At 42.3% G+C, this 27,381-nt stretch overlaps 2 protein-coding genes across 6 annotated transcripts in view; one reads left to right on the forward strand and one right to left on the reverse strand.

The window, feature by feature from the left end:
* Positions 1-12,795, reverse strand: part of Lyrm4 (LYR motif containing 4) — an 83,907-nt gene extending 71,112 nt beyond the window's left edge. The window contains exon 1 of one of the 3 annotated variants that reach the window (XR_005285807.2): positions 12,334-12,794. Coding sequence is in view for 2 of the 3 variants with exons in the window: in XM_038333517.1 (XP_038189445.1) it covers positions 12,334-12,419 (86 nt within the window). In the remaining variant the exon portion in view is untranslated. Of the gene's footprint in view, positions 1-12,333 lie in introns of all 3 variants that reach the window. The other 2 variants (XM_038333517.1, XM_038333516.2) reach the window with 2 other exon arrangements.
* Positions 11,212-27,381, forward strand: part of Fars2 (phenylalanyl-tRNA synthetase 2, mitochondrial) — a 373,884-nt gene continuing 357,714 nt past the window's right edge. The window contains exon 1 of one of the 3 annotated variants that reach the window (XM_038333514.1): positions 11,212-11,364. The gene's annotated coding sequence lies outside the window, so the exon portion shown is untranslated. Of the gene's footprint in view, positions 11,365-12,895; positions 13,231-27,381 lie in introns of those variants that run through there. The other 2 variants (XM_038333513.1, XM_038333512.1) reach the window with 2 other exon arrangements.

The raw sequence follows: 27,381 nt of genomic DNA on the forward strand, positions 1-27,381 counted from the left end.
AAGGGAGAAAACTAAACCATTGAGAGAGCTAAGGTAAGGCAAAGAATACGTGTTTTATTTTATTTTTCTTAAGTATGATTAATAATATCTGGACATTTAGTCAGTTAGGTGCTATTGGTCTCTTGAAGGACTAAGATAGAACAAGGCCAGACACCTGCAAGACCGCCCTAATTTATCATAAATCCACTGAAGGCTTAGGTCTTACAAGGTCAGACGCCTGCAATTTCATAAGTAAAATCTGTGAAAGTTCCGTTTGTGATCTGTCCAGAAGGACACGTCTGGCCAACTTGCTCTGTCAGTAAGGTTAATGATAGAGAATAGGTTTCTAAATTTCTCACTAACGTGGAGAACAGAGTGGGTCACCCTTTTTACCATCCACAAATATGTATGCCCATAAGATTGAGATGTAATCCTGAGATTACATGTACACATTACATGAAAATGCATGGTAATTGGTAGATATCATAGCTGCTATTTCATAAGCAAAATTGCAGATGAAAGCAAGTTTTTAGAGTCAGTGGCCCCGCTGGCTTTGCCAGGCAGGGTTCCTCCATCTGAGGATAATTCCTCAGGTGGGTTGACATCTGAATTATCAAATGTCATGAGCTATAACTGCATCATGGCCCTCAACAACTTGTAATAAAACACTCCTGACAAGAATTCTACTATATTGCACAGAAAACTCCAAGTGGAGCCTATCACATAAACGGTAAAGTCTAAGGGAGTTTACTCCTCCTTCCCACAGATGTATTTGAGTATTAAAAACCTCGAGGAAGCTCAAGTGATGGCTCTGTTGGTGAAGTGCCACGTAAACATGAGGACCTGGGTTTAAATCCCAACATCCACCTCAGGTTTGTCTGTAAACCCTGTGCAGAGGGGCAGAGACGGGGATTCCTGGAGCTCGATGGCCAGCTAGTCTCGTCTAACGAGTGAGCTCTAGGTTCAGTGACAGACCTTGCCTCAGAACATAAGGTCAGAGGGCTGGTGAGATGGCTCTGTGGGCTACCAGTGCTTGCTATACAGGCATAAGGACCCGAGTTTGAGTTCCCAGTGCCTATATACAGATGCGCATGAGTATTCGTACCTGTAACCCGTCATGGTGGGGTAGAAACAGGGAGCTGAAAGTGACTGTGGTGGTTTGAATAAGAAATGTGTCCCATAGGCTAGTGAATTTTAACACTTGGTTGTTGTGGGATATTTGCACTGTGACATTCTGTGTTAATAAAGTTAACTTTGCATCAATCGGCAGAGCCAGCTGCAAGCTGACTGGTACTAGCCATAGAGAGGCCAGGAATACAGATACAGATAAACAAGCTGAACAAAAAAGAGGGAGGGAGGGACTTGGACTTTCCGTGGGCTCTTTGATCTGGGAAACATGAAGAGAAGGTCAGCTGGTCACTCCTCCATTGCTTCTTTGACCAGGTTTTCACCCGAATATTCGACTCCCAAGATTTTATTGCTAATAAAACAATTTTGATAAATGGTTCATTTGGCACCCCACATGTAGTTGGTTGTTCTTTGGACTGCCAGTTTCCAAATAATTCACAAAGACTAGTTATGAAGCTTAGGCTTGTTCTCATCTAGCGCTTATACCTTAAATTCTGTTTTTAATCTATGTTATGCCATGTGGCTCGTTACCTTTCCTACATACTGTTAGGTCCAATTCTTTCCACATCTCGCTGCCTCAGATTCTTCCCAGTGTTCCTCTCTCTCTACAGAAGTTCTGCCTATTTTCTCCTGCCTAGCTACAGGCCATTCATCTCTTTATTAAGCCAATCAGAAGGTACCTTGGTGGAGACATACCATTACAGTTCAGAAAAAGATTATCCCACAACACTTGGTCCATAGTTGGTGGTGCCATTCGATGAGGTTATGAAATAGTTATGATATAATCATAAAAATTTTACTTTGTGGCCTCTAGCTCAAACTATTGAGTTATACATGGGTTTATTTTGAAATTTATTCAAGATCTTAAATAATAAAAAGACCTAAGTTAACAAATAAAGAAACAAAAACCTCACTATAGATGGCCCACCACAATAGTCCCTTAAGTAAAATCTATATGGTATGGAACTGAAGGTGAGCAGTTCTTAGGGGCTGCTAGTCCTCTGTCCCTAAGTTCTCAGGAATAAGGTGAAGGGCTGTCCTTCAGCTAAGTTTAGGCTTTGCTATTTGGAACATGCCAAAATTTACACTGAAGAGAATGTTATTTGTGGAGTATTACGAAAAAGGCACTTCCTCTATACATTCCTCTACATACCCCAAGCCTTATCTGTGGGGTACGCTAGAGGCTTGAAGCTTGGTTTGTAAATTGATTCATTATTGTGGCGTGTCATTAGTCAGTATCACAGGATACCAAGAAACTGGTGTTCAGACTGCCAGGCATCTGCTGAATAGCTGCTTGAGCTGATGAGGAGACCTCATGCATGATGGCAGGCCCAGAAACCCGTATCACTCAGTGCTCTCTTAGCACTTCAGTTGGTGATATGATAAATTTATTTTTCAGAAAGCACCCTGTTGTTATGCACCCTCTGGCTATTTTTCTGCTGAGGATGCTGACCTTCAAGGAAAAGACTTGAGTTGCAGTTCCCTCAGCACCTGGCTCTTTCCACGCTCTAGTCACAACTCACATAACCAAGCGCCATTCTCCCTTGCAGTTGCTCCCGGAAGCTCTGAGCCACACCTGACACGGTGATCCCGGTGTCACCTGGTCTGTCCTCTAAGCAGACCGCATGCTTGTAACCTCATTCCAGGTCTTTGTTTTCCTTTCCTTTCCTTATTTTCTAAATTTTTTTCATCTAAAATACTTGCATACAATCCTGATTCCTCATTTAGATTCCTTGTTTAAGATAAATTAAGATAAACCGAAAACAAAATTAACTCCAGTTTTACATGAAAAAAGACAGGAGTTTCAATTTTTTCTTGTTTACTGTTTTCTTTTTTCAGAGCTAGGGAACTGAACTTAGGGCCTCATATGTGCTATAAAACTCTATCTATCTATCTATCTATCTATCTATCTATCTATCTATCTATCTATCTATCTATCTATCTATCTATCTATCTCCCTCCCTCCCTCCCTCCCTCCCTCCCTCCCTCTACCCCAGGGGCCTGGAAGTTTTTACTGAGAGCTTGAAACAAAATGAAATGATGGTGAGATTGTAGAACAGATGCAAGGAAGTTTACTCCAGCACAGCAAAGGACAATGTTAAGGGAAAATAATGCTACTGAAGATGCACTATGCAGGGTAAGTCTATACTGATGCACAGAATCCTTTTCTTATCAGAGGATTTGTGTTTAATGAGACATCAGTGATTATCCAAACTCCTACACATGAGACACATGCATACTTTTAAGTATTTAAAAGAAAGTTCAAGGGTTTTATACATAATCCACATTTTATTCAAGCAAGTTGACTTGTTTTTCCCCCTTATAAACAAATAATTTAAGTAATTTAATTCAGTAAGAGCAGTGAAGTGAATACAGATATTTGAAGAACAATAAAATATTAGTTTTATGATCCTTTTTTATTTGCTATAGATTTTATGAGATAGGAAAGAAATTCAAATTTTGGCCCCAGGGTTAATCCCAGTAGCAGAAAACAAATTCATTAGAATTCCAGATTTTATAAGCAAATTCAACATATTTCATATAGACAAACAGAGCAACATCTTGGACATAAGTTATCTATAGTCTTATGCTATTTACTGGAGTTGCCTTGTCTTCAGAATGTATTCATTTAAATATAGCCTACTCAAACTCTCTTGGCAAATTTTAGCTCTTTTGGGAGGAATTGTGCTTCTGTTAACCCTTTATGCTTCTTTTTACAGTCAGACTGGGGACAGAGCAAGACATCCTGGTTGCTGCATGGAGGATGCATAACACAAGCAAGAGCTGGTGTAGAGTGACATACAGAAATTGTGCAAAACCAGATAAAACCCCACAGCTGACAAAGATCATCACTGTGAAGACACAAAGACACCAGTAAAAGGAGTATTTAAGAGAAATTTTAAAGAACAAGACTGTACGACTTCATACATAATCAGGAGAAATCAGTGTGATTTCCAGTTTAAGCAGTGAATATCTGGACCATGACAAAGAAAAGAGGGCCAAGCTTGCTGGGAAGGTACAACAGATTAGGTGGGGAGCAGCATTAAAGTTCAGATCTGCTCAATTTGAGATGCTCATAACATACTCAGAAATGCCCAGAAGGATCGTGGAAAGAAGAGGATGTGGTTCAGGAGACAGATTAACTAGCAGGAATCATCAAAACACACAGGGTGAAAGCCACAGTTACTAAGGTGATTATGGGAGAATGTGAGAAGGCAGAGATGGAATACGAGGGCCTCCATTGTCAAAGATAAAGAGGCAGGAGAGGAGGAGAGCCATCACAAGGGGTGGCCGTAAGACAGGGGGCCCAGCTTGTCTTATAATGCCAGAAGATGGCATTATAGTAACTGAGCCCAAGACAAGAGTAATATGAGGCGTGTTAAGCCATACTGTGGTGGAGTGAGGAGGATGAGACTAGCAAGGTAGAGGCTGCAGAGATCATTCCATGCCAGCATCCCAAAAGCACAGGCCACAGATTGTTTTTAAAAGGCTCTTGGAAAGTCCCTGACTTTCTGCTCTAAGGTTCCTTGGATACAGTTCCTCTGTGACATCCTCACCATCCCCATACAGATAGAACCCAGCACAAGCACAGAGAAGTTCTGGGGAGAAGCTCAGCACCTCAGCAGAGTGGAAGTGCACACTGCTGAAGCCAGTCAGGCAGAGGCTGTAGGCTTTGGTCCAGAAATGTTTTCCTCCAGGGAGGGAAACAGGGTCACCAGCAGCAACCCTTCAGAACTCCACCTGGTTCTGCCATGGCAGACTTGGCCAGTATTCTGCCACTGAACATGCCCCCCCTCCAGCACATAACTTTTCCAGCTTTGGGTTGTTCTTCTAAAGCATACACATTTATATTTATTCGTTCTCTGATAAGATCTTGTCTCTTATCCGTCTACTTCTTGGTCTCCCATTACAACTACAACACAGAACTATTTTTCATTAACACTATTCTTACTCCTCTGCTTGTACTGTGAAATATGGCAATGTAACCAAGCTACTTTATTTTCAATTTATAAAAGTGCACCCTTTGTGATAATATTGCCATAGGGTATTCACACACAATTCAAAACATTTACTTAGGAACTCTTACACCAGAAGAACAGCTGGGAGCAATATCTATTACAATATCAACTATGAAATTACAGCTTCTATTATGCTTTACCGTCTCAAAAAGGTGAACGGAGAAAGAGCTGTCTGGGGAGGGAAGATCCAAAGTTGAAATGCCCCCGACAACAGTGTACAGGGGCTTGACTCTCCCACAGATGGGCTGTGAGCTTCTAGGAGTGGTTCTATGGTCACTATAGGTCTTAAGTTTGTGAGCAAGGCCACGGTAAGGTTAAAAAGTAAAATTAATTAGGAAATAACAACGGAAGAGTCTAAATTCTGACCTGTACTTTAAAGTCAAGGGGTAGAAAGTAGGTCAGTCCTCCATATCTGCAAGGCTCTGTATCCAAAGATTCAACCAACCAGTAACAAAACTGTATAAAAAGAACAAAAACAAAAACTACAACAAAACAAACAAATACCAAAAGCAAAACTGTGCAAAGATTGATCATGTACACCTCTTCTTTGTTATCACTTCAAAAACATAGCAATGCCAATTTCTGCAGAATTTACACAACTTACTATACAGTTTTGTTGATATAAAACTAACCAGCACAGTCCAGAAACAAGGACAGCCTGGCCACAGGCCTGAGGAAAAGCTATGGTTATAAGCATCCCTAAGTGGGAAGGGGACATGACACAAAGGGGAGGAGCAGGGAGCTCAGGCCTAAGCAGGGAAGAGTTTGGGTGGCTATTCCAAGAGGAAGGACAATACCTAGAGCTATAACTTCTCAGTAAGGGAGCAGAGCACAGTGGGAGGTTGGAGTGCTTCCTCTGAAATGATCTATTAGCAGAACTCTAAATGTCATGCACTGGCGAAAGGGAGGAGGATGCACAAAACACAGGAATCAGTAAGAGGTCACACAAAGGCAAAGTCACCACGAGATCATGCACAGAGTTTGCTCCGACGGAAGAGCAGAAGGAGAGAGGGCAGAAGTGTGACATGAGAATTTCCCATGAGTTAAAAGCTACGTGGAATCTATGAAATAAAGGGGAGAGGGGTTGGAGTTTTGGGTTCAAATTCAAATCTCTTCTGCTTCTCATGGGGTCTTAACAAATTATCTGATGGCTACTCTTAGCCAGGTATACACCACACAGATGAACAGGTTGCCAGTGCAGTTTAGAAACCTCACAGAGAGGAGGGCAGGCACATAGGGGATGAATAGCGCTGTATAGAAGCAGATATCTAGGCGAGAAGTCAGGATGGAATGGCTAAGGTGGTGAGCCAAGGGGAGGGGATGTGCCTGAGAAGGGTCCAGGGAGACCTGGATGAATGAATGTTCTTACCAGCTTTGTGAGGAGGTCTGATGTGGTTGCAGGGGCAGGGATGACTTGAAGACCAAGTCAGAGGCAGAGGCTGGCTGCAGTTGAAAAACTGTGGGTGGTCAGAGCACTACTCCCAGAAGGCTGCTAGTTAAAGGGGAGCTCTAGGCTACTGTTCCCCCACTGGGCTTTCCTTCCTTTCCGGGTCAAGCTCAGGGCCAATAAGCAGACAGTGAAATCTTCACTAGGTCAGTCAGTCAGTATTCAAGCCTGGAGTAGAAGCACAGGGCTGCAACAGCTCTATCTGTCCTGTCAGGAGAAAGATCAGACCCTCCAAGCTTCATGTCAGCTGAGTGCTCAGTAACAATCTGTTGAACTAATGAAGGACGACTGGATGGCACTGGGACCAGTGGCTGTGTCTGCTGCCAATCTGTCTCTAAGGAAATACGTGCTCATTTAATTCTGCCTTTTGATTAGTCAAAGGTAAAGATAATTTCAGATAAGATGTTTCTGTTTACAGAAGTGGTATCTGGTAAAACAGGATGATTCTTAGCCAGTAGATGTGGGACAGAGATAATTATTTAATGAAAATGGTGGTATGGATAGACAGAAAAACCATAAGAAATCATCAACAAACATAGTAAAGAGTGATGTTTACCATCTATAATCAATTGATAATATAAACAACTGAATAAATCAAGCTAAAGGGAGAATTAAACACATGTCAAATATTACCCCAGGAACAAAACACTAAAGTATAAGGGTAATACATTAACAGCACTACATGTGACAGCAGTCATTTATTAAATAAAACAAATAATTACTGAGAACAGATCAATCAAGGCAATGAGAGCTGATGAGCATTAACAGGAAGATTAATACCGCCAATACACATAATGCAAATTATAGAAAGAAAAGTGAGAGAAGGTAGAGAGCGCTGAAGATGACGCTAACACCCAGGTCAAAGGGTGGTGAGTGCTCTGTCGGACACCCCAGTCAATGCTAACTGCACATACACTGAGGTCCCACAAGATTACAGCCAAGCCCCACAATACCGTGGTCTACTGACATGGTAGCCATGATTATGTCAATGTATGAGCACATGCTACTCCCATCATTGTGGTGATGCTGGTGTGAACACCCACTGCACTGCCAACAGTATGGAAGTATAGCAATATAATTATCAATAGTGAATCATTCCTGTATCTATTAAGAAGTACAGGACATAGGGGTCATGATGGGCATACAGATGGCATCAGCTTTTGGGGTAGTGGCAGTAGTTAAGACACATGTTCCATTAATAAGGGTCCCTGACAGCAGAGACAATCTAAACCTAACACCTCGGAAGCTCTGAGGCAGCGGTGCTACCGCTCTCACTCGTCTGTAACCTCACAGCTTTCTACAGTGTATCCCCAGATTTGCTGACGCATCGGGGGCCACCAGACATGCAGAGATAATTGAACAGTATCTCAGAAATATCTAAGGGAACCTATGTATGAACCCAAGAGAAGATGGAATTTATCTAAGATGAAGGTCCAGAATGATCATTGTGACTGCTATTTGTCACCAGATAAAAGTATTATCTTTACAACAAAAGTCTTTCAAAATGGTAAATGATAAGCTGCGTATTGAACAACTTTAATACTATGCAAAATGAGTGAAGTACAGAAACTCTGGATGGCCACTTGTCTCTCCTACTTAATGCATCTATGTCAGCTTCTCCACATGCCGATCTGATTACACTTATTAAAGTCTACATTTTTAAATGTTAAAAAAAAGAAACTGCAGGACAGAGCATTCTGGGAACTCTCCCAGAGCCACATGACAGGGTGGTGCAGGATGTTTCAGTGCTGAGGCTCCAGAGGCACAGACTGTGATTACTTGTGCCCTGGGCTCCTTCACACTTGGGGGATATTCCCAAGTGAGTGAAGATCTCTCCACATCAGCTAGTTCTTCACTGTTTTTGTCAGTTAATGGCAGAGCATCTGTGTCTCTCCTTTTCTTGGCCTTAACCTGATCCACACTCTAGACCCTCTTGATGTTCTTATTTTGGTACCTGTGGTAGTTTGAGTAAGAATGGCCCTCACAGGCTCATATATTCGAATGCTTAGGAGGTGTGGCCTTGCTGGAGGACATGTGTCCTGTAGGTGATCTTTGAGGTTTCAAAAGCCAGGCCCACTCCCTCTCTCTTCCTGCTGCCTGCGGATCAGGATGTAGAACTTTCAGCTACTGCTCTGGCACCATGTCTGCCTCTGTGCTATCAGGCTCCCTGTCATGATAATGGACTGACCCTCTGAAACTGTAAGAGGTGCTTTGTTTAAGAACTGCCTTACTCATGGTTTCTCTTCATAGCAATAGAATAGTGAGTGACTAAGACAGCATCCAAATAATCAGAGTCCTATTACTCCCCCAACTATTTACCAACAGTCTGTTTTCTTATGTCCTCTAATTTCTTCTTTACACTATTACAATCAACTCCCATTGATGCCTTTACTTCTAGCTCAGATTCTCTTTTCTTGCTGCCCAAAGGAACTTACCTAATCCTCGCTCTGGTTGTCACTTGACAACTTGAAACCACAAAAGGGCGGCTTGGCTGTCAGTTACAAAACCCAGGATCCACAGTGGAGACAAGCCCTGGTATGTGGGACCCTCTCTAGCCTGTCATCTGTCATCTGAGCTGCAAAAGTCTGCATGCAGTTACCTGAGCTTACGCTGCTCTGCATGCAGCTGATCTGATGCCAATGTCTGGGTGGTCCTCCAGCTAATTCTATACTCTGCACAAGCTTCTCTAACAGCAGGCTGCAAGTTATGATAGAACTTGGGTTGTCAAATCCAAAGCTCTCACCTTTAAAGAGAGCTGTTCAGAGATTATAACATAACTAGGATATCTTAAAGGAGAGAAGGAATTCAGGGTAGGAGTGATGAGGGAAGTGCTAGAGCCAGAAGAACCTTCAAAAATCTGAGGACTAAAGGACATAATATATAAAGGACTTAATATATGACAAATGGCTGCCTTGTGTAGATGCCTTTAATCCCAGCACTGGGGAGGCCGAGGCGGGTGGATCTCTGTGAGTTCTAGGCCAGTCAGTTAGAGAGGGAGTGGGGGATGACAAAGAACATAGGATGTGTGAGCGAGGCTTGCTGGTGCTGGGATGGAACCTGGAGAGGCACCCAGGGTCCATGCTATTGAAATGAAGCCTAGGTACAGGTCTTCAAAAATTTTTCAGTAGTCATTACTTTAGACACCAAAACTTCAAGGTTGTTTTAAATTTTTCACTACTGCTTTTTTTTTTTCATTTTGTTTTTGAGACGGAGGATCATGTAACCCAAGCTGGCCTGGAACTTGGTGTATAAACCAGACAGGATTACAGTTGTGCCCCACCATGTCCTGGCTCCACACTGCTCTCTGATTTGGTTATCTAGCATCAGCTTCATAACTTTAAGGTTAGCATCTCTAGAGCTTGGTTTTAATTGGCTCATAAAAATAGCATCTTATGAGGTTGTCTAAAAGAAGTGTGCTAATAAAGACAAAGAGCAGAAAACAGTGTCACATGGAAGTAATCAATGGACACTCCCAGCGATTGCCGCAATGACAGTGTTGGGTTGGGAGAGGAGGAAGTAGCTAGTCTTGTATTCCACCGAGTTCTGTGGAGGCAGACATATTTGATGCCAAGCAAGCTTTATTTTCATGGGACATGATAATGCTGGCAGGGTTCTGGTTTGGGGGTACACGGTATCAGGTGACCACCAGATTCCTGTGGAAAACACGAGCGGCGTGAAGCACAGAGCACTCTCTGTGATGGAGGAGGGTCACCTGCTGCTACATCTCTGAGTGCATGTCAGCATACAGTTGCTTGTGCTGAAGCTCAGTTTTAAAGTTCTTTTAGGCATCGTCTAGGTTTTTCTGTTTACTCCTTCGGATTTGGAAAACTTTTGGTGTACCGACTGGCGACTGGCTAAGTCCCTTCCAGAAGGAAGTAAACGGAAGGGTCCTTAAGAGGCTGACTAGTCCAATGACTTAGTTTTGCCCTGAAGAAAACTGAATGCCAGAGGCTGAGGTTACACATGCTGTAGGGCTGCTCCCTGTGTTTTATACTCTGTTCCCAGATGTGCCCTCTAGCGTGACTGACCCTCTGCTGACACCTAGTCTGTGCCCATTTCACCATGTTTGCTCTTGAGATAGAACATCTTCTAAACTGCAGGGAGCACTCCAATATTTACTTCATATTTCCTGTGTTCCATCAATCGCAATTACTTGGCAGTAGGTATTTACGGAAAATCCACCTGTAGCTTTAGTGTTTATACCCTCTATCTCTCCAAAGGCAACGTCGTCAAGAGAAACCACATTTCATTTAACCATGTGTGTAGCGGGTATGAGCTCACCAGTACAACCTATGATGTTCTCAAGCTCATAGGACAAGCAGGTTTTCTCAGCAGGCTTCTAAAATATGAACTACGGCTGGAGAGGTTTGGTGCATCTGTCCACAGACTGGGGGTGGGCATGGCCTGCCCCCCACAGGCCCTTGCAGCTCAATTCTGAGCGGAGGGTGCCCCTAGAACCAGTTCTGTTTCAGGAATTAGCTGATACCAGGACACCTAGCCCATAGCCTTGCCTATGTCGGAAATGACAAAAAGTGAAGAATTGCTTGTGAAATAATCCGAACACTTGGGAAACAACTGTAAATAAGTAACCCATTAAAGAAAAATGAGCTGCTTTTCATCAGATTCTTGTTTTCAGGAGAATGCTTTAAACTCTGAGGATTCAGGTAATTAATAAGAAGACACCACATGTCAGAAAACCCCCGAGGGTGCTTCAGAAATGGTGGGTCAGAAGTATCAAAGAAGCAGAAGCTGAGAAGCTGGGGGGCTCTGAGGTGGAGAACTTCCTAACAAGTAAGTATACAGGACTCATTCACAAGCAGGGAATAGGCCAGGCATGGGGAAAAATGGGCTTAAAAATGTAAATGAGTTTTATTGCATGAAAGTGAGGTACACACATGGCACCTCATTAACATGTGTAATTTTTGTGTGTTTATATATAACACAAATTTAAGCTATAAATTTCCTTTTTGAAGGATTTATGCTCTTGTTCTCTTGCTGTTATAGGTCCTAGAGTCTAGAACCTGGAGGGAAGATCTCAATCCGGTGAGGCAGGATAAACTGCCATTTTAGTTTCTGAAGGCTTAGCGACTGCTTTTACCTTTTAACACCCCTTGTATGTGTACCCCTCTCCTTCATCGTCTAATTCAGTGGTTCTCAACCTTCCTAACGCTGTGACCTTTTAATACAGTTCCTCAGGTTGCGGAATGATTTCTGTTGCGACTTCATAACTGTAATATCTGAGTTTTTCAAGGGTCTTAAAAGGGTCATTTGATCCGACTGGGACTCGCGACCCACAGGTTGAGAAACTCTGCTCTAATTAGGCTGCATCCGGTATGGTGAATTAAAACACTGGTATAAACTAAAGGGGTGGTGGTTAGAGCAAGCAGGCAGCTTTGTGATCACGTGGTCCCGAGCGACCGCTTCCACGAGTTTTCTCAAGGCAAGTTTCACGGACGGCACATGCTCACTTGTCCTAACTTTTCTCACGCCCACCGTTCCGTACCGCAGAAACAAGACACCGACCTAAGCTCCTAAAGCACTAACTTGGGTGTCAGTCAGCTCAGGGAAGATGTTCCAGGGCTTGAAGGGCAAGCCCTTGGCTCCCCCCGCCGGGCTCTGAGGGTCACACCTGGGGTGGACAGTTGCACGTGGGGGTCAGGACAGCGGATCCTGTCACTAACGCAAGCTGTGAGCGTCTGTACCGCGACCCCTGGAGACAGACCTGGGCACCCCATTCCCGGCCATTCCCCCCCGGGTCACCTGTAATTGTAGGCGCTGAAATGCTTGCTCTCTCTCAGCATCGCCCGGTACAGATCTAACACTTGTGCGCGGCTGGAGGCTGCCATGTTGGAAACAAACAAAAAACTTAACACCAAAACCAACAAGTCCTTCTTCGAGGAGGTCCCGACTTTAACCGAAGCCAAATGCCAAACGATGCAAATAGCACGTTGGAAAGCAGAAGCAGCGGCTCGGCCTGGCTCGAGGCCTGGGGGACAGTCCCACGCGCGCGAAGAGGCGGCGCAGGCAGGGCGGCGGGCAGCTAAGGGGAGGCGCCCGCGTCCGGGAGGCTCCGCGCTCCTCACAGGCGGCTGCGGCGGCAGGAGGCCAGGCCGTCCAGCCCCAGGCACAGTCGTCGGGAGGAAGATCACGGGCTCGACCGCGGCAGTTCGCAGCGTCCTCAGCCTGCACCCTACCGCACCGTCCGGGGGCGTGGCTGAGACCCTGGCTTCTTCGGAAACCACGCCCCCTACACCTGCCCAGGCTCGGTTGCCCGGGTGACAGAGCACGCGCCGCTGCCCCGCCCCTATCCGGTGAGGCTGTCTTCAGCGCCGCCTGATCCGCTGTGCGCGACAGCGAGGGTGAGTTCGCTCTGCCTTGGCCTGGTCCGCAGCCTGAGGTCATAGGTGGCATCTTGGCTGGCGTACGCAGCTCGGGAGTTGCGGACTTGGTTAGCTAGCGACTTCCCGGGACACCGGCTTCTCTCTGGGCGAGGGGCGCAGGGACCTCGGTCCCGGGCCTCTTCCCGCCAAGATGGCGGCGTCCCGCGCGCACTGTGGCTGCTAAGAGAGAGGTGAAGCTCAGTGGCTGCGGAGCGAGTGTGTGGTCGCCCTGCTGACTTCGAAACGCCCGCGGTCTGCGTTTCCCGGCGAACGCTGGGTGAGTGCAGCCCTTGCTGCCGCGCAGAGGTGTCAGGTCGCCGACTGTTGTCACTTGTCGTTTGGCTGTAACTTTCTCCCGTTTCCGGGATATTCATCGAGGGTCTGGACTTTTCCTTTTTACTGTTTACCTTTTTGTTTTTGGAGACGTGGGCTCATTTTGTGGCCCAGACTGTACTCGAGCACTTAGTCGAAGCCTTCAGAGTAGTGCTGGAATTACAAGCATGGGACACCATGCAGTTCTTGTCTTTCTGCTTATAAATGCACACTTTTGTAGCGTGCAAAAACCAGAAACGCTGAAAGTCTGTTCTTTGGATGTCATGATTAATTAGCAAACCCTTAGGTCTTAGGGATTTCCGAAGCATCATTTCAGACCCAAGGCAAAAAGTTTTCTCTTGCGAGGCCCCTCCCCGCCTCAGAATTCAGCTTTTATGGACCATCTTGCTAAAGTACTAAAGTTTTTGCTCTGGTCCTTGATCTTAGGGCTTTGCCAAGAGAAGCCTCTGCTAGTTCTGGTTACTGTGTTTGAAAAGCACTGATACTAGTTTTTGAATCTGGCTTTATATAAAGACGTTGCCACAAGCCCATCCTTTCATCTTCCTGGTCCCCAAACACAGCAAAGAATAATTTCAAACGATAAGACTAAGATTACATTAATACATGTTCTCATCTGTTTTTGTGTATCTAGTTTTGAAAAGATGTGTGTTCTATGCGAAGCAACTTCTATTTTCGGAACCATTAAGGTGGAAAATTCTTTAGTGTGCTTGCAACTTGTTGTGCTTGAATCTAAATAAAAAACCTACCAGTTATGATATAGTTGCAATTGCAAGTATTGGCGATATAGTGCTTTTATAAAAATACTTTTAAGCTCCCTGTCTGATTTTTCCCCCCAATCAAAATAAGCTTTTAAAATTTAATTTAAATTTTTAATAAACATACCTACCTCACTTTGCTCCCTTGCTGTTTAATCAGGTCTTTGCCTCAGGCTTCATGAGATCCATAAATACGTTGAGTTTTTCTTATGCAATTCTTTAAATGACTGATGACCATAAGGTGGGTTTTCACATTGTTACAGAGTCAGAGCAGAACTATGTTCTCTTGAGGTAATAAACTGTTGATTGCTATTGATATAAAAACATAGGGCGCTAGGAAAAACTACACATTGCAAGTTACAGATATACAGAATTACCAGAATGAGAAGGTAAAATGTTTAAATTGTTTTGACTTGTCAAAAAAGAGTGGGGAATACATTTTGGCTGTATTTTACTTTCACCTTAAAAGTCAAATTAGAATAATTGTTGTGTGCAACTTATGCCTGATTACAAGGGAATTAGTTAACTAATGTGCTCAAAAATAGAAACTTCTAAATGTCTTATCTTTGTTATGATCAAATACAGCTTACACAATTTGCAGAGTTAAAATAGTTTGTTTAGTAGATCTGACAGTTCAAGGAGTGGTTAAGATTAGGAAATTGATAGCTTCTTAGTGTTAAGTCAAATTTTTCAAAGGCTGTGGAATTGTCTTGGGTACCACCAGTGGACACAATATACTAATCTAACTAATGTAGAGTTTGATTACAGTAATTAAACATTAAGAGGTCATATAACCAATTAAATAACTTGCACCAAAGTTACAAGCTACTGACTAGTTGACTTTGTTGCTTCCAACGGCATTTCAATGCCGTTTCCATCTTCTTTAAATGCTTTCACATTGCTGGAGTTCTGGAACCTACTTTGGTTTGGAAGCCGCCTGATTCTCTTGCCATTTTCTTTTTCTTTGTTCAAATAAACTACTAAAGTTATTGCTGTAACATAATTAACATTTGTTAATGCTATTCCAAGTCTTTATAAATATACTTTATTTTGTGAATTCTCATTTTGCTGGTTATCATTGTTTTGAAGGACTAATTAAAAAAACAATTTCCCAAACTAAATCTTTGTTTTTGCTTATTTTCACTTAAGAAGTGACCTTTTAAATGCAATGACCCTACTGAGATGGTAGGTAGAATTGGCCCAGAGACTGAGACTGGATCTTGCTTATGTGTTCTTTCATTCTGTTTTACAACAGTGTTTTGCTAGATAATAACTATAAAAAATTGTGTACCTGTCTACTGTCATTAGCCCTAAAAATATAAACATTTTCTTTAATACCTAGATATAAATACCATAATACTTGTCAGTAAATATTCTTGCCAGTAAATAATCCATGATGAATGTTTCTTACTTTAAGCTATTCCTCTTGATGAAGTGCCTGTGCAGCTTTTAAAGGGAAACCTTTCTTTCCCTCTAAGGTTCTAGTGTGTTGTCTGTGTTCCCCTTTTTAATGCTGTCCTTTTGCAGGGGGGCACGTGTTTGTCCCGGCCACCCATAACCAAAATAACCACACAGAAACTATATTAATTAAAACATGGCTTGGCCCATTAGCTCTGGCTTCTTATTGGTTAACACTTACATCTTAATTTAACCCATTTTTATTAATCTGTATATTACCACAAGGTCGTGGCCTACCAGCAAAGTTTCAGCACGCCTATCTCCGGCCATGGATCCATGGCATCTCTCTCTCCACCTTCCTTCTTCGAGCATTCAGTCCAGTTTTCCCCGCCTACCTTAGTTCTGCCCTACCAACAGGCCAAGGCAGTTTCTTTCTTCATTAACTAATAAAAGCAACACATAGACAGAAGGACCTCCCACACCATTTTCTCCTTTCTGTTCAAATAAAAAGGAAGGCTTTAACTTTAACATAGTAAAATTACATGTAACAAAACATATATCAAGCAAGAATTACAGTTACAATATTTATATCTACTTTATTTCTTATCATAACTAAGGAAAACTATATTTTTACTATCTACTCTTTAACTTCATCAAAGACTCCAGAAGGATATAATATTACCTAAGTAAACAGGAAGTACATTGTAAGCAACTTCTAAAACTCTAGAATTGACAGAGACATCTTGCTACCTGGACAGTCACCCAAAGTTCTTCTGTATCATTGTAGCACCCATCTTCCATTGTAGAACAGCTAGCTCATCTGTGGCATCACTTACAGAGTTTTTGACAAAGATTTTCTATATAAATCTCCATCTCATTTGCTACTCAGTATTCTATCTGTACCTCCACTGAGTGTTCTCCGAGTCCTGGGCAGCTGATGGCAGCCCTAAGATTGAGAAGGACGTTACAGTTTCTCACATAAAAGAACAGGAGGTAAACCTACAGTACTCTTTTTCTTTTTCCTTTTTTTTTCAGTAGTTTGTAGACAGAAGTTTCTGTCCCACCCGGCCCTGTAGCCATTCAGTCCCAAAGAAACACACAGAGACTTATATTAATTATAAACTGTTTGGCCTATTCTCTCAGTCTTATTATTAACTAGCTCTCACAACTTCAATTACCCATAATTCTTGTCTATGTTTAGCCACATGGCTTGGTACCTTTTCTTAATAAGGCATTCCCATCTTGCTTCATCTGCATCTGGCTGGAGACTGACTCTCTATCTTTCCTCTTCCCAGAATTCTCTTAGTCTAGTTGTCCCACCTATACTTCCAGCCTGACTACTGACCAATCAGTGTTTTATTAAACTACTACATATGGCAAATCTTTCCAGTGTACAGTAGCATTATCTCACAGCAGTAGGGTCAGGAAATGGTAATAGAGGAGTTAAAGATCACATAAGTAAAATTAAACTAACTGTATCTCCATTAGCAGCCTACTGCCCCCTTCTCTGTCAAATTTTTCAAAGGGAAATTAAGTCTAACTATTTAAGAAGGAAATTTTATCTGTCTTCCCAGTGTCTTTTGATTGGATCCTCTGAGGTTTTGCTTTGTGAGTTTGAGAATATCTGATTTATGAAAAGGAGACTAGAGACCAAAATGCAGGCAGGGCAGTTGAAGTAAATTCAGATTTACTCAACACCGACCTCTGCTGTACACTTTACCTATACCCCACGTTCAATTTCTACTGGGAACTCTGGAGAAAGTAGCGTGGTTGCTGTCTAATAGACAGTAAGCTGAAGCTTGCAGGGGAGTTTACTTTCCTGCGGTGTTGAAGCTGGACTTGAACCCAAGGCCGCTGGACCCTGAAGCCACAGTCATCAGTTAGTTGTGGGGTTGGGATTCTTTCTTGGCTATGTATTCCTTTTTACCTGAGGTGAGATGGCCAGTCCTCTTAGGCTTTTTTCTCTGATATTCAGATTCATCCTTTCTGTCTGATTCAGAGTTTGGCATGGGTGGCCACAGTGTGTAGCATAAGAGCAAAGAGTTTTCTGTAATTTGCCCTCAGCTATCTTTCTTTCTGGCCTCAGAAATGTGGAGTTTGTTTGCAGCCCTGGTATTCTGAGAAACAATGTACTGATTACTTCTTGTGCATGGGATAGTGAGCTTCTTCTCCCCGTCAGCAACTTGGCTGTGGTTGGCATAGCTCTCGGGTTTGAATCCCTGCTTTCCTAGCTTTTCCTTATTCCTTATTCCTGATGTGAAAACTGGATCTGAAAGGATCCACACAGGAGTCAGTGCCGCGTAGCTGATGGCGAAGCTGGGATTTGAACTCCCGGTGCCTGGCTTTAAACCTCACTCCCTCATATGTGTACTTCTTCATGTTTCTGTGCAGAAGAAAGGGTTTGCGTCATCTTGAAGGTCATGCTGGTTTTGTCAGTTTTCAGGCCCTGGCTGTATTAACCGACAGATGGAACCATTTTTGGTTTTATTTATCCGCTGGTTTTCTTTTAGGCAGAAAAAACAAAAACAAAAACAAAACAAAACAACAACAACAAAACTATCAGTACTTGGGCTCTACCTGTTACAAAGGTCAGAATATGGAGAAGGAAAGATAGGTTCAGTCCATCCTTGGTAGTGAGGCCCCTATCTAAAAGAAAAGGAGAAAAGGTAGGAAGGAAAGAAGGAATGAATGAATGAAGGAAGGAAGGCAGGAAGAAAGGAATGAAGAAAGAAAGAGAGAAAAAGAAAGAAAGAAAGAAAAAGGCTTCAGGGACATTATGTCAGCAGGCCAAGTAGCTGCCTAAAATGGCAGAAGGCCCTATGTTTGTTCATTGCCCCTGTACTTGTGTGCCTGTGCCATTTCTCATCAATCCTGTGTATTGAATCTCTGAGCTCAGGAGGATGATGCAGATGCCTTACGTACCTTTCAGAGCTCGAGGTAGAGCACCCAGATGTAGAGCCCCTTGGGCTGGAGAGAAAAGCTAATGCTAAGGAAGATTGAGCCTTTACTTGACCTTTCCCTCTCTTATTAAGCAGTTTTTAGGATTGATCTTGTCTTTAATCTTGAGACTTGTCACAGTGAGTATTGCACCATGACTTCTTGCTACCCAATTTAACCAGTCTTCTCATAATTTATGTACCTCATTCTTTCAATTCCTTAACAGCAAATCTTTACAGCCAAATCAGATGTTGCAGGTACAACATTTATATCCCTGCTTGTGGGGGGAAGTGCTCTTTAGTCAGACTTTATGCAGAAGATGTGAAACTAAGTTAGGAGCTTTCTGAAAATGACCAGTACTTCTGGCTTTTCACTTCATGGTAGTTTTAATAAGAATGGTCCCCAGAGGTCTTTTGGAACTGTTTGGAAGAAATAGAAGGATTAGATGGCCTTGTAGGAGGATGTGTGACCTTGTGAGTTTCAAAAGCCCACACTAAGCCCAGGCTTCCCTCTCTCCCTACAACCCCGCCCCATTGTGGATTAGGGTGTAGCTCTCAGCTTCTGCTCCAACACCATACCTGTTTGTGTGCCACCAAATTTCCTGCCACGATGATAACAGATTAATCTAATCCTCTGAAATTGTAAGCAAGCCCCCAGTTAAGTGCTTTTTATTATAAGAGTTGCCTTAGTCACAGTGTCTCCTCACAGCAACAAAACACTAAGACTTCTTTGCAAAATACAACAATTTTTATTAAATAGAGTTTTAACTCATCTCAAAATTTAGCTCGTAATGAAATATCATATGCTGTAGTATTTGCGTTCAAAATGACACTGTGGAAATCTAGACACTTGAAAAACTTAAGGGTGGTCGCAGCCTCCTAAACTGCAGTTATGTACGAGTTGCAGTCTGAACTGCAAAAATAGCATTTGGAATAAACAACAGAGCATTTTCTGAGTAGGGTGCTAGGTATTTCATGAATTCCCAAGTTGAATCAAACAACTGTGGACAATTTGAGAAGCAGTTCGAGGCATCTTGGACCCTCACACTCTTGGAAATTTGTAAATTGGCAGTTGACAGCAGTGGTCGATCATTATAGTCATTGGGTGTTTGTAAAATTACTGTCGGGAAACCTGTGCTCCACAATCGATCAAAGTAATTGGAGGCTGTACCTTGATAGGGAAATTTTAAAATAGCTTCTTACTTAATCTGCTGTGTAGGGAAAGCTGAGAACTGATGATTTTAGTACTGTCCCAGGACATGAGCCTCTGATGAGATCACAGCCATTGCCCACGCCTGGTCTAGGTCGTGCCAGCCTTAGAAAAGTTTTGAAGTCAGAGCTTCTTCTGTGCTCTTCGCTGTTTTGTCAACAGATGTTAGTGTGTGCCTCTTTTTAATGTGCGCGTGCGCACACACACACACACACGCACACACACACACACACGCACACACACACACACACACAAATCTCAAAATGAGTTGGGTCTAGTAACCCATTTGTGTATTCCTTGGTACTTGAGAGACAGGAGCAGGAGGATTGCCAGTTTCAGGCTTGCCTGAGCTATGTGATACGTTTTGGATGAGCAGGAGCAGGTTGGGCCATGTTTCAAATAGAAAAGTGCAAAAGGGCTAGGATGTAGCTTATTGTTGGATGCTCACCTGACTTGCCCAGGGCCCTGAGTTCAGTGTCCAGTAACAATGAAAAAATATTTGCCAGTGAATTTTATCTCTTTTAAAGAATAGATAGTCAGTGACTTAGGATGGTTGAGTTATGATTTTTTTTGGAATTTACTATGGTACAAAAGCAATGTACATTCACATTGAGTTGATTTGTAGAAATGTGTATTTAGAAGTTTGAATTTAAATCTCTGCAGGGCTAGGGATGTGTGAGAAGATCTTCTCTTAGATGCTGTGTGTTGGCAGTGAGTTAGTCCTCTCAGTCAGGCTTGCAGTTACCAGACAAGAGAGCTGTTATGCTACGGTGTGCTGTGTTGCTGAGCTAGAATATACTTTTGCTTAGGTGGTTTAAATGTGGTTTCAAGATTTTGTTAATTTAAGTTTGCCAGGATCTATTAGTTATTTTGTCATTGCTGTGACTAAATACCTGAAACCTCCTTTAAAAAAGTCAAAGAAGGATTTATGTTGGCACATAGGCTGAGGGGTTATGGTTCATTTTTTTTTTCAGAGAAATCATGGAAACTAGAGTAAGAGACAGTTGGTGAGACTGCATCTGTATTCAGGAAGCACGGAGAAATGAATGCTAGTCATCAGCCTGCTTTTTTCTTTTCTTTTTTTATTATCCACATTCATGGTGGGTCTCCCCTCCTCAGTTAACCTTTCTGGAAATACTGCACAGACAGAGTCAGCTGAGTGTTTCCTACGCAGTTCCACATCATGTCAAGCTGACAGTGAAGATCAGTTCTTGTGCATGAGTTGACTGGGATGTAGCCCTCCACGAGTCAAGGAGCATCCAAACTCTAGCTTCAGTTTATGTAGATTGTATCTCCCAATGACGCATAGGCTGTTGTGCGTTATTACTGAAACAGAGATGTACCTCCCACATGCCTGGCTGTATCACCATGCAAGTGGGGGCTGTCAGGGAGAGGAGATGTCTTGACACTTTACCAGCTAGGGAGGATCAGGATTTCTTTCTGCCTTCATGTTCCCTTCTCTATAAACCATGCAGCCCAGGGACAAGATTTCATTGATATGCCTTGAAATAATGTCCACCTGTGCCCACTATGTTCACTACCTAACTTCAGAATCCTGTGGTGCAAGATTATTTACATTTCCTTGTATTTAAGCAAGATTCAGTTGGATGCTTCCCTGTAATTAACTTCACCTTTTTCTGCTCCTGGGGTATTTGGTGATACCGGAGTGGGTTAAAGCAACAGGGAATGAATGCCTTAGAGTTTTATTAAAAGCTTGTGTATTTGCAGACTTCACTGGTTCACAGTAGTTTCTTTGACACTAGTCATGTGCAGACATTTGCTTTGGTGTAGACATCTACTCAGTCCAGGCCACGTGCAGACCTTGACCGTTTGAAAGACTTAAAAGAAACCAAAGCCCAACCAAGGTGGTCATGTAGAATTGCAGAGTGTCTTGCATTTGAAATAAAGTGGATTGGCTTTAGAGGTTTGGAGGTGCTCTGGTTGTAGATATGTTTTCTTTTTAAGTTACAAGAACATATCTGCTTACAAGAAAGGTAGAATTTCAGAGCAGAGTGTAGCAGAACTTGTTAAAGTTAAGCATTCCCATGCCCAAATGCTTTTTAAAAATGCTTTATTTCCTAACTTATCTCTATAGGGCATAGAGTGTGCTGGAAATACTAAAGTTGAACTAAGTTTTTGTGAAATAGCATCTTATTAGAAATACCAGGTTTAGTGTGACTGTTTTTCAGGTGTATATGGTACTTTGGTTGTCTGCTGAGTGTTTAATTCCTCAAGTGGAAGAATGTTGCTCCTTTTTTCTTGCTCAGCACTCCATCCCCCCATATATTTCTAACACCATTTTGTCAGTCTTCACACTCTTATTTTAAGGAGTATCGTAGCCTGTTTCCAATATTCCGACTCTAGCAAATGAGGAAAACGTTGAGAAAACATTTATGAGTTGGTGTTCTGATTCAGCCTGTTTAAACTACACATTACTTATCTAAAGCATTTCTTTTTTAAAGTATAGTCTATCTCTTGCTAATCCAAATCATAACCTAAACAAAGGCATCAACTTTTGACATTTTCAGTTGTCTTACGATGATCTTAAAACACAGAGGGATTGAATATGACCATATAAGTCTGCAGGGAGTCTTCTTTTTCAGCTTATGTGGAGCAGCCAAATCAACTTCTGCTTTTCTTCAGTCTAAAATGAAGTGAAATCATCTGTTCACTTTTTACTCCCAGGAACCCTGAAGAGCAGTGGTCTCAACCTGTGGGTCGTGACTCCTTTGGGGTTCGAGTGATTCTTTCACAGAGGTCGTCTAAGACCACTGGAAAACATAGAAATTTATATTATGATTCACGACAGCAAAATTACGGTTATGAAGTAGCAATGAAAATAATTTTAAGGTAGGTGGTCACCACAACGTGAGGAACTGTATTAAAGGGTTGCAGCATCAGGAAGGTTAAGAACCACTGCTGTTGAGTTTAAGAACACTTTTATCCCTCTCCTTTGATCTCCTGAAACAGTGCATGAGTGCGATAATCTGAAACTTTACTCAGAAGGCCCATGTTAGTGATACGTTGCTTGAAAGAAGCTCAGTTTTAATTACGAAATACGTTTAGACAGAAAGTCTCCGCCCATGAGTGTTTTGATGTGTGGATTTAAAGGACATTCTTTAGCATGATCTTTACAGCGCTTCCTCTCGCTGGGTTCTGTTAATTTATGTCTTTAGTTCAGTAAGGCTAAGAAATCCAAACCAAATCAGGCTGAAAGCTTGTTATGGCACACTTTTCACATTTGATTTTTATTTGGAAGAAATAATAATCAAATACCTGCATTCCATTCAGAAAACTGAGAGGGGATTTTGTTAATGACCTGGTGATCCTTTTGCTATCTGTGGAGACAGACCTCACCCACCTTTGCTATACAGACAGACCTCATTGAAGTGCCCCAGAATGATTATCCCCGACTCTTTCCTCCCTAGACTGTTACTCATCTTTAGGGGAGATGTCACATGTACCTTATGGTCTGCTGATCTCTAGTGTTGTCAGAGACCACACTAGAGTTAGGCCCTTTAACTATAGATCCCACCCTCCTGGTCACAGGTGCTGTGTAGAGGAGTGTCTCCATGTCACCCCTTAGGCTTTCGTGTGTACCTGGAATTGGACTGACTGTTTCCTGGGAACCTTTCCCCAGATCGTGCTATTTTAATATACTGACAATGGACCACCCAACGTTAGACTCCCCAAAGTCTGATCAAGCTTGACGAAATCAATCTGTACTGGATTTTCATTCTCATCTTTGGGTGTTTATTTTTCTGCCTGGATACCTGCAGGGGACCCCCCCCCCCCCCAGACACGCAGTGAGGGATTGCAGGGTTTAAAGTTTGTCATCAGCCTAGTCTTCTAAAGGATGAGGGCTTTTAAGCACCTCCCTGTAGCCATTCCCATATTGGCTGTGCTGAGGGGCCTACCATATTGAACCAATTGGGATGAATTTTTCACCCTGTCTTGTTACTACAAACAGCTTTATACTGTTGAATTCTGTGAAGTTGTTCATCTTTGGTGAAAATAATGGTAATGCCCTTAAATAGAAGGTGTTCAGCCTGTGATGAAAATATCCCCATTGCCCATTTTAATAGTGGCATGAAAGGACACAGCTAGTTAAAATTCACAGTAATTTAGAAGCTCATTTAAGCCTCTCTATTCTCTGTTACGAAACAGCAAAATTAATAGCTCTTTCAGTACATGCCTACTCAGAAGCTGATGCTTCAAGAAATGAGATTACAAAAAGACAGGTGATTTAGAAGAAGAAGGAAGGCCTCTGTGGGTTATGTATGGGCCGTGCTCTAACTTCCCCAGTGGAATAGATTTGAGTGTCAGTTAAATACTTTGCCTGGTGTTTCAAGGTGATGAGACAGCTGCAAAATGTACTAAATTTAGTGTCTAGGAAAATGCTTAGCCAGTCCCACCCTGAGTACCATGGTACTCAGTTCCCTGGTCTTGAAACTTGGTTTGTGTCTTGTCTTTTTGAAGACTTATCTGTCTAATCTTGACTTAAATCTTGCTTCCTTAGATAATGCTGCCCTGGTCATTTTTTATCTAAAAATATGGTTCCCCACTCCTACCTTTCAGATTTCTATTATCTCTTTCTTAAATTGCAGCAATCTTTCCTGGTCTTTGTCTGCAGTTAGCACAGCCCATCTCAAACAGGTACCCCACAAGCATTCATTGAAGGAAATAGGAAAATGGTATATTTCAGAAAAAAGGCACTTAGGTCTGTTGAGTAGCTCCAGAGGAGTATCCAGCAGACAGTCTGGTGTGGATGTGTTCCTTATTTTGCTCTAGTATGCCAGCCACCACCACAAGTGTCTCCGGAGTGCTTGTGGCATGACTGGAGCAGTGGGACAGACTTTCTGTTCTATATCATTTTAATTAATGAGTCGCACGCAGATGGATAGCAATTACTGTACTCGACGAGCACATATCCTCAGGATGAAATTTTATTGATTTCTGACAATTAAAAATATTGTCACTGACTACTGTGACAGCAAATGCTGGTAATGTTTAGAGCCTGAAAGGTTGTGTAAAGGTAGTATTATGTGTATGAGTAATTTTCTATACATAGTTGTTAGGCTGTGTGCTTTACTTGACATCTTTAGAAGATCTTATAGTCTTCATAATAACAATACTTTTTCTTACTTCATTTTCTTCTAGTTATTGATTTTATTCTTTTAGTTGTATTGTATTAATTTGGCTAGAGCCGTCCTGAGCTCAAGTTTGAGAGACTATGCCTTTTGAAGTATGGTTGGATTTACTTTGCAGTCAGGTGTTTTGCTCTTTGTGTATTATCGCTGTTTGAGGTATGGCTGTGATCATCAGCGTGGATTGATCTTAGAGGACAACCAGTTTTCAAGTGAAGAGTAAGATTTAAAAAGAGAGTTGTCACACTGAACTGGACTAACATGTTAGTATTTTCCAAGTGAAGGTAAAATTTAGTGAGGAATTAGAACAAACTAAACTCTAATTAGACTTGCTGAGGTTAGACATGCCCAGGGTGGTGTGGCCTGGAGTGGTAGTAGGCTTATGTATCTGTCTTAGGCTTCTGGTGTGTTCTGCTGTCTCATTCAAGTCTACAAGTAAGAGATGAAAAGAGCTTAGAGTTGTACCTTTTACTGTGTTAAAGATAAACTCATGTTTCACAATGGATGTTTGTGTTGTGGTGAAGCATACAGCAGGAGAATTTACCACCTGAGTCATTTTTGTATATGCTGTTCACTGACCTTTCGTCCACTGACGTTATGGGGTACATATCACCTCTGTGCTTTAACATCTCAGACCAAAGTCTGAATCTCCTATACAACAATTCCAGTTTCTGCCACTTCCTGCTCTTGGTGATCATTGCTCTTTCTTTCTGCGAGTTTGACTCTGCATATTAAACTTGTATCCATAGCCGTTGTTCAGGCCAGTGTGTGGCATTGACACCTGAGTGTCTTCAGGGATCATGTCTTTTAAAGTGACTGAGCCCACTAATTGCCTCACATAGAGAAATGGGAGACACTTCTTGTTAAGGACATGGAGCCATCCAATTTAGTCACCGCTTCTGGCCAACACTGACCTTACATCTCACCCAGAGTCTGATCATTTCTCTCATTTAAGAAAATAATAATTCTCAAAAATTACCTTTAAGTGACAGGTGGTAAGGGGACTTTTTTGAGTATATACCTGGAATTCAAGTTTTTCCCCAGTTTCCACCGAGAGAGACAGAAACATTTGCACTTGTAAAGTGTGTTCCAGGTATCGGTCAGTCTACCCCGCAGAGCAGCGCATCTCAATCAGCGAATTCAGGATGGATTTGCAGCTATTTCATGAGCAATGTGAACTTTTGGAATTTGAAAGACAGTGTTCCTTTCCTCAGCTGCTTTGTTCTGGAGGTTGCTGTGGGCACATCCTTGAGTTTCAGAGACTCAAGGACAGGGCAAGAGGTCCACTGGCCTGGGTATGTAGTGTATGCAGGGGAAAGAGGCAGTGGCTAGCCCAGGGCCATACAAACGCACTGGTCTCACATTTGGAAGAGGGGTTAGGGAAAGGCTCCTGAATAAGTGGCAGTCCTTGTGCTGATGAGGACTGCAGACTATCTTATCAGTGCAGGTACATGGAATGTTCTCTTTCCAGAGGACAACAGGAGACTTAGGCTTGGTGCTAGGAAAATCTTAGGGTTTGTTGTGTTCAGCTAGAGTATTGGATACAGTTCCTGGGGAGAATGGAGACTTGAGCCTGTGTGGAACACTTGACAGGCCTGGAAGTCACTGGTCTTTAGAAGTTAAATAAACCTGTAGTTTTGAAGGCTAGATTAGGATTGGTGTCAGGTGTGAATCATCTAGAAGGAAGGTACTGAGGATCTTTATGTCCTATCAGTTCCAGTGAGAGAGAAAGCAAGGGACAATGACTTGGAGATTGTAGGCCAGAGGCCCTATCAGCTGTTCAGCGCAGGGAATGCAGAGAGCACCAGGTCAGGAGCATTAGGCTGTGATGTGTTTGTGAAGTTCTGAAGGTGTAATGAGTGTGTGATAAAGTGAGCCTCCTCCTGAGTGTCCTTTAGCTCTCACTAATTGTTATACATTTTCCTATGCATGCACATAAAGTCTGTGTGCATTGCTTCCACAAGGTCAACTACCCTGCACACACATCAATACCCTGCTCGTGTTTTAAGCCATTTTGTGGTTGGAGCTATTGCATGAGAAGTGGCTCTATTTTTAATTTACTTAGGTAGTCCGTAGACATACAAATTATGTTTTTTCCCATTCATTTAGTGAAATGTCTTTGTTTGTAAATTATTTCTTCATCTTAATAGGTCTATTTACAGGTTCTGATAGATGGGATTTCTGATTAAAGGATATGTGCATTAAAAATTGTATGGATAGTCCCAAATTGTTTCCTATTAATTTTTTATCAGCAGTTTTTTTCTTAGACTATTGGATCTTTCTCAATCTTTGATTATTTAAAATGACCTCATCATTTGAATATGCATTTTAACTGGAGTGAAATGGATTTACTTTCAGAGGCATTCGCAGTACCTTTTGGGAACTCTCTGCCTCTGGGTAATTCCCATTTGTCTCTTCAGAAGCTGGACTGTGAGGTAGAGCTTTCTCATGGAGTTTTGGTTGATGCATTGGAATAACATCAAGGCAATAGTCATCTTCTTATCATTTATTTATTTATTTATTACTTATTACTTTATTATTATAGTTTTGTTTGTTTTAATAACAAGTGACTTAGCTTCTATCAGATGCCTTTAGAGCATCGAGGGGTGGAGTGCATGATTAGAAGAATGAGCGTGCACTAACCATTGT

Source organism: Arvicola amphibius, chromosome 6 (genome assembly GCF_903992535.2).
Source record: "Arvicola amphibius chromosome 6, mArvAmp1.2, whole genome shotgun sequence".
Classification (NCBI taxonomy): Eukaryota; Metazoa; Chordata; class Mammalia; order Rodentia; family Cricetidae; genus Arvicola; species Arvicola amphibius.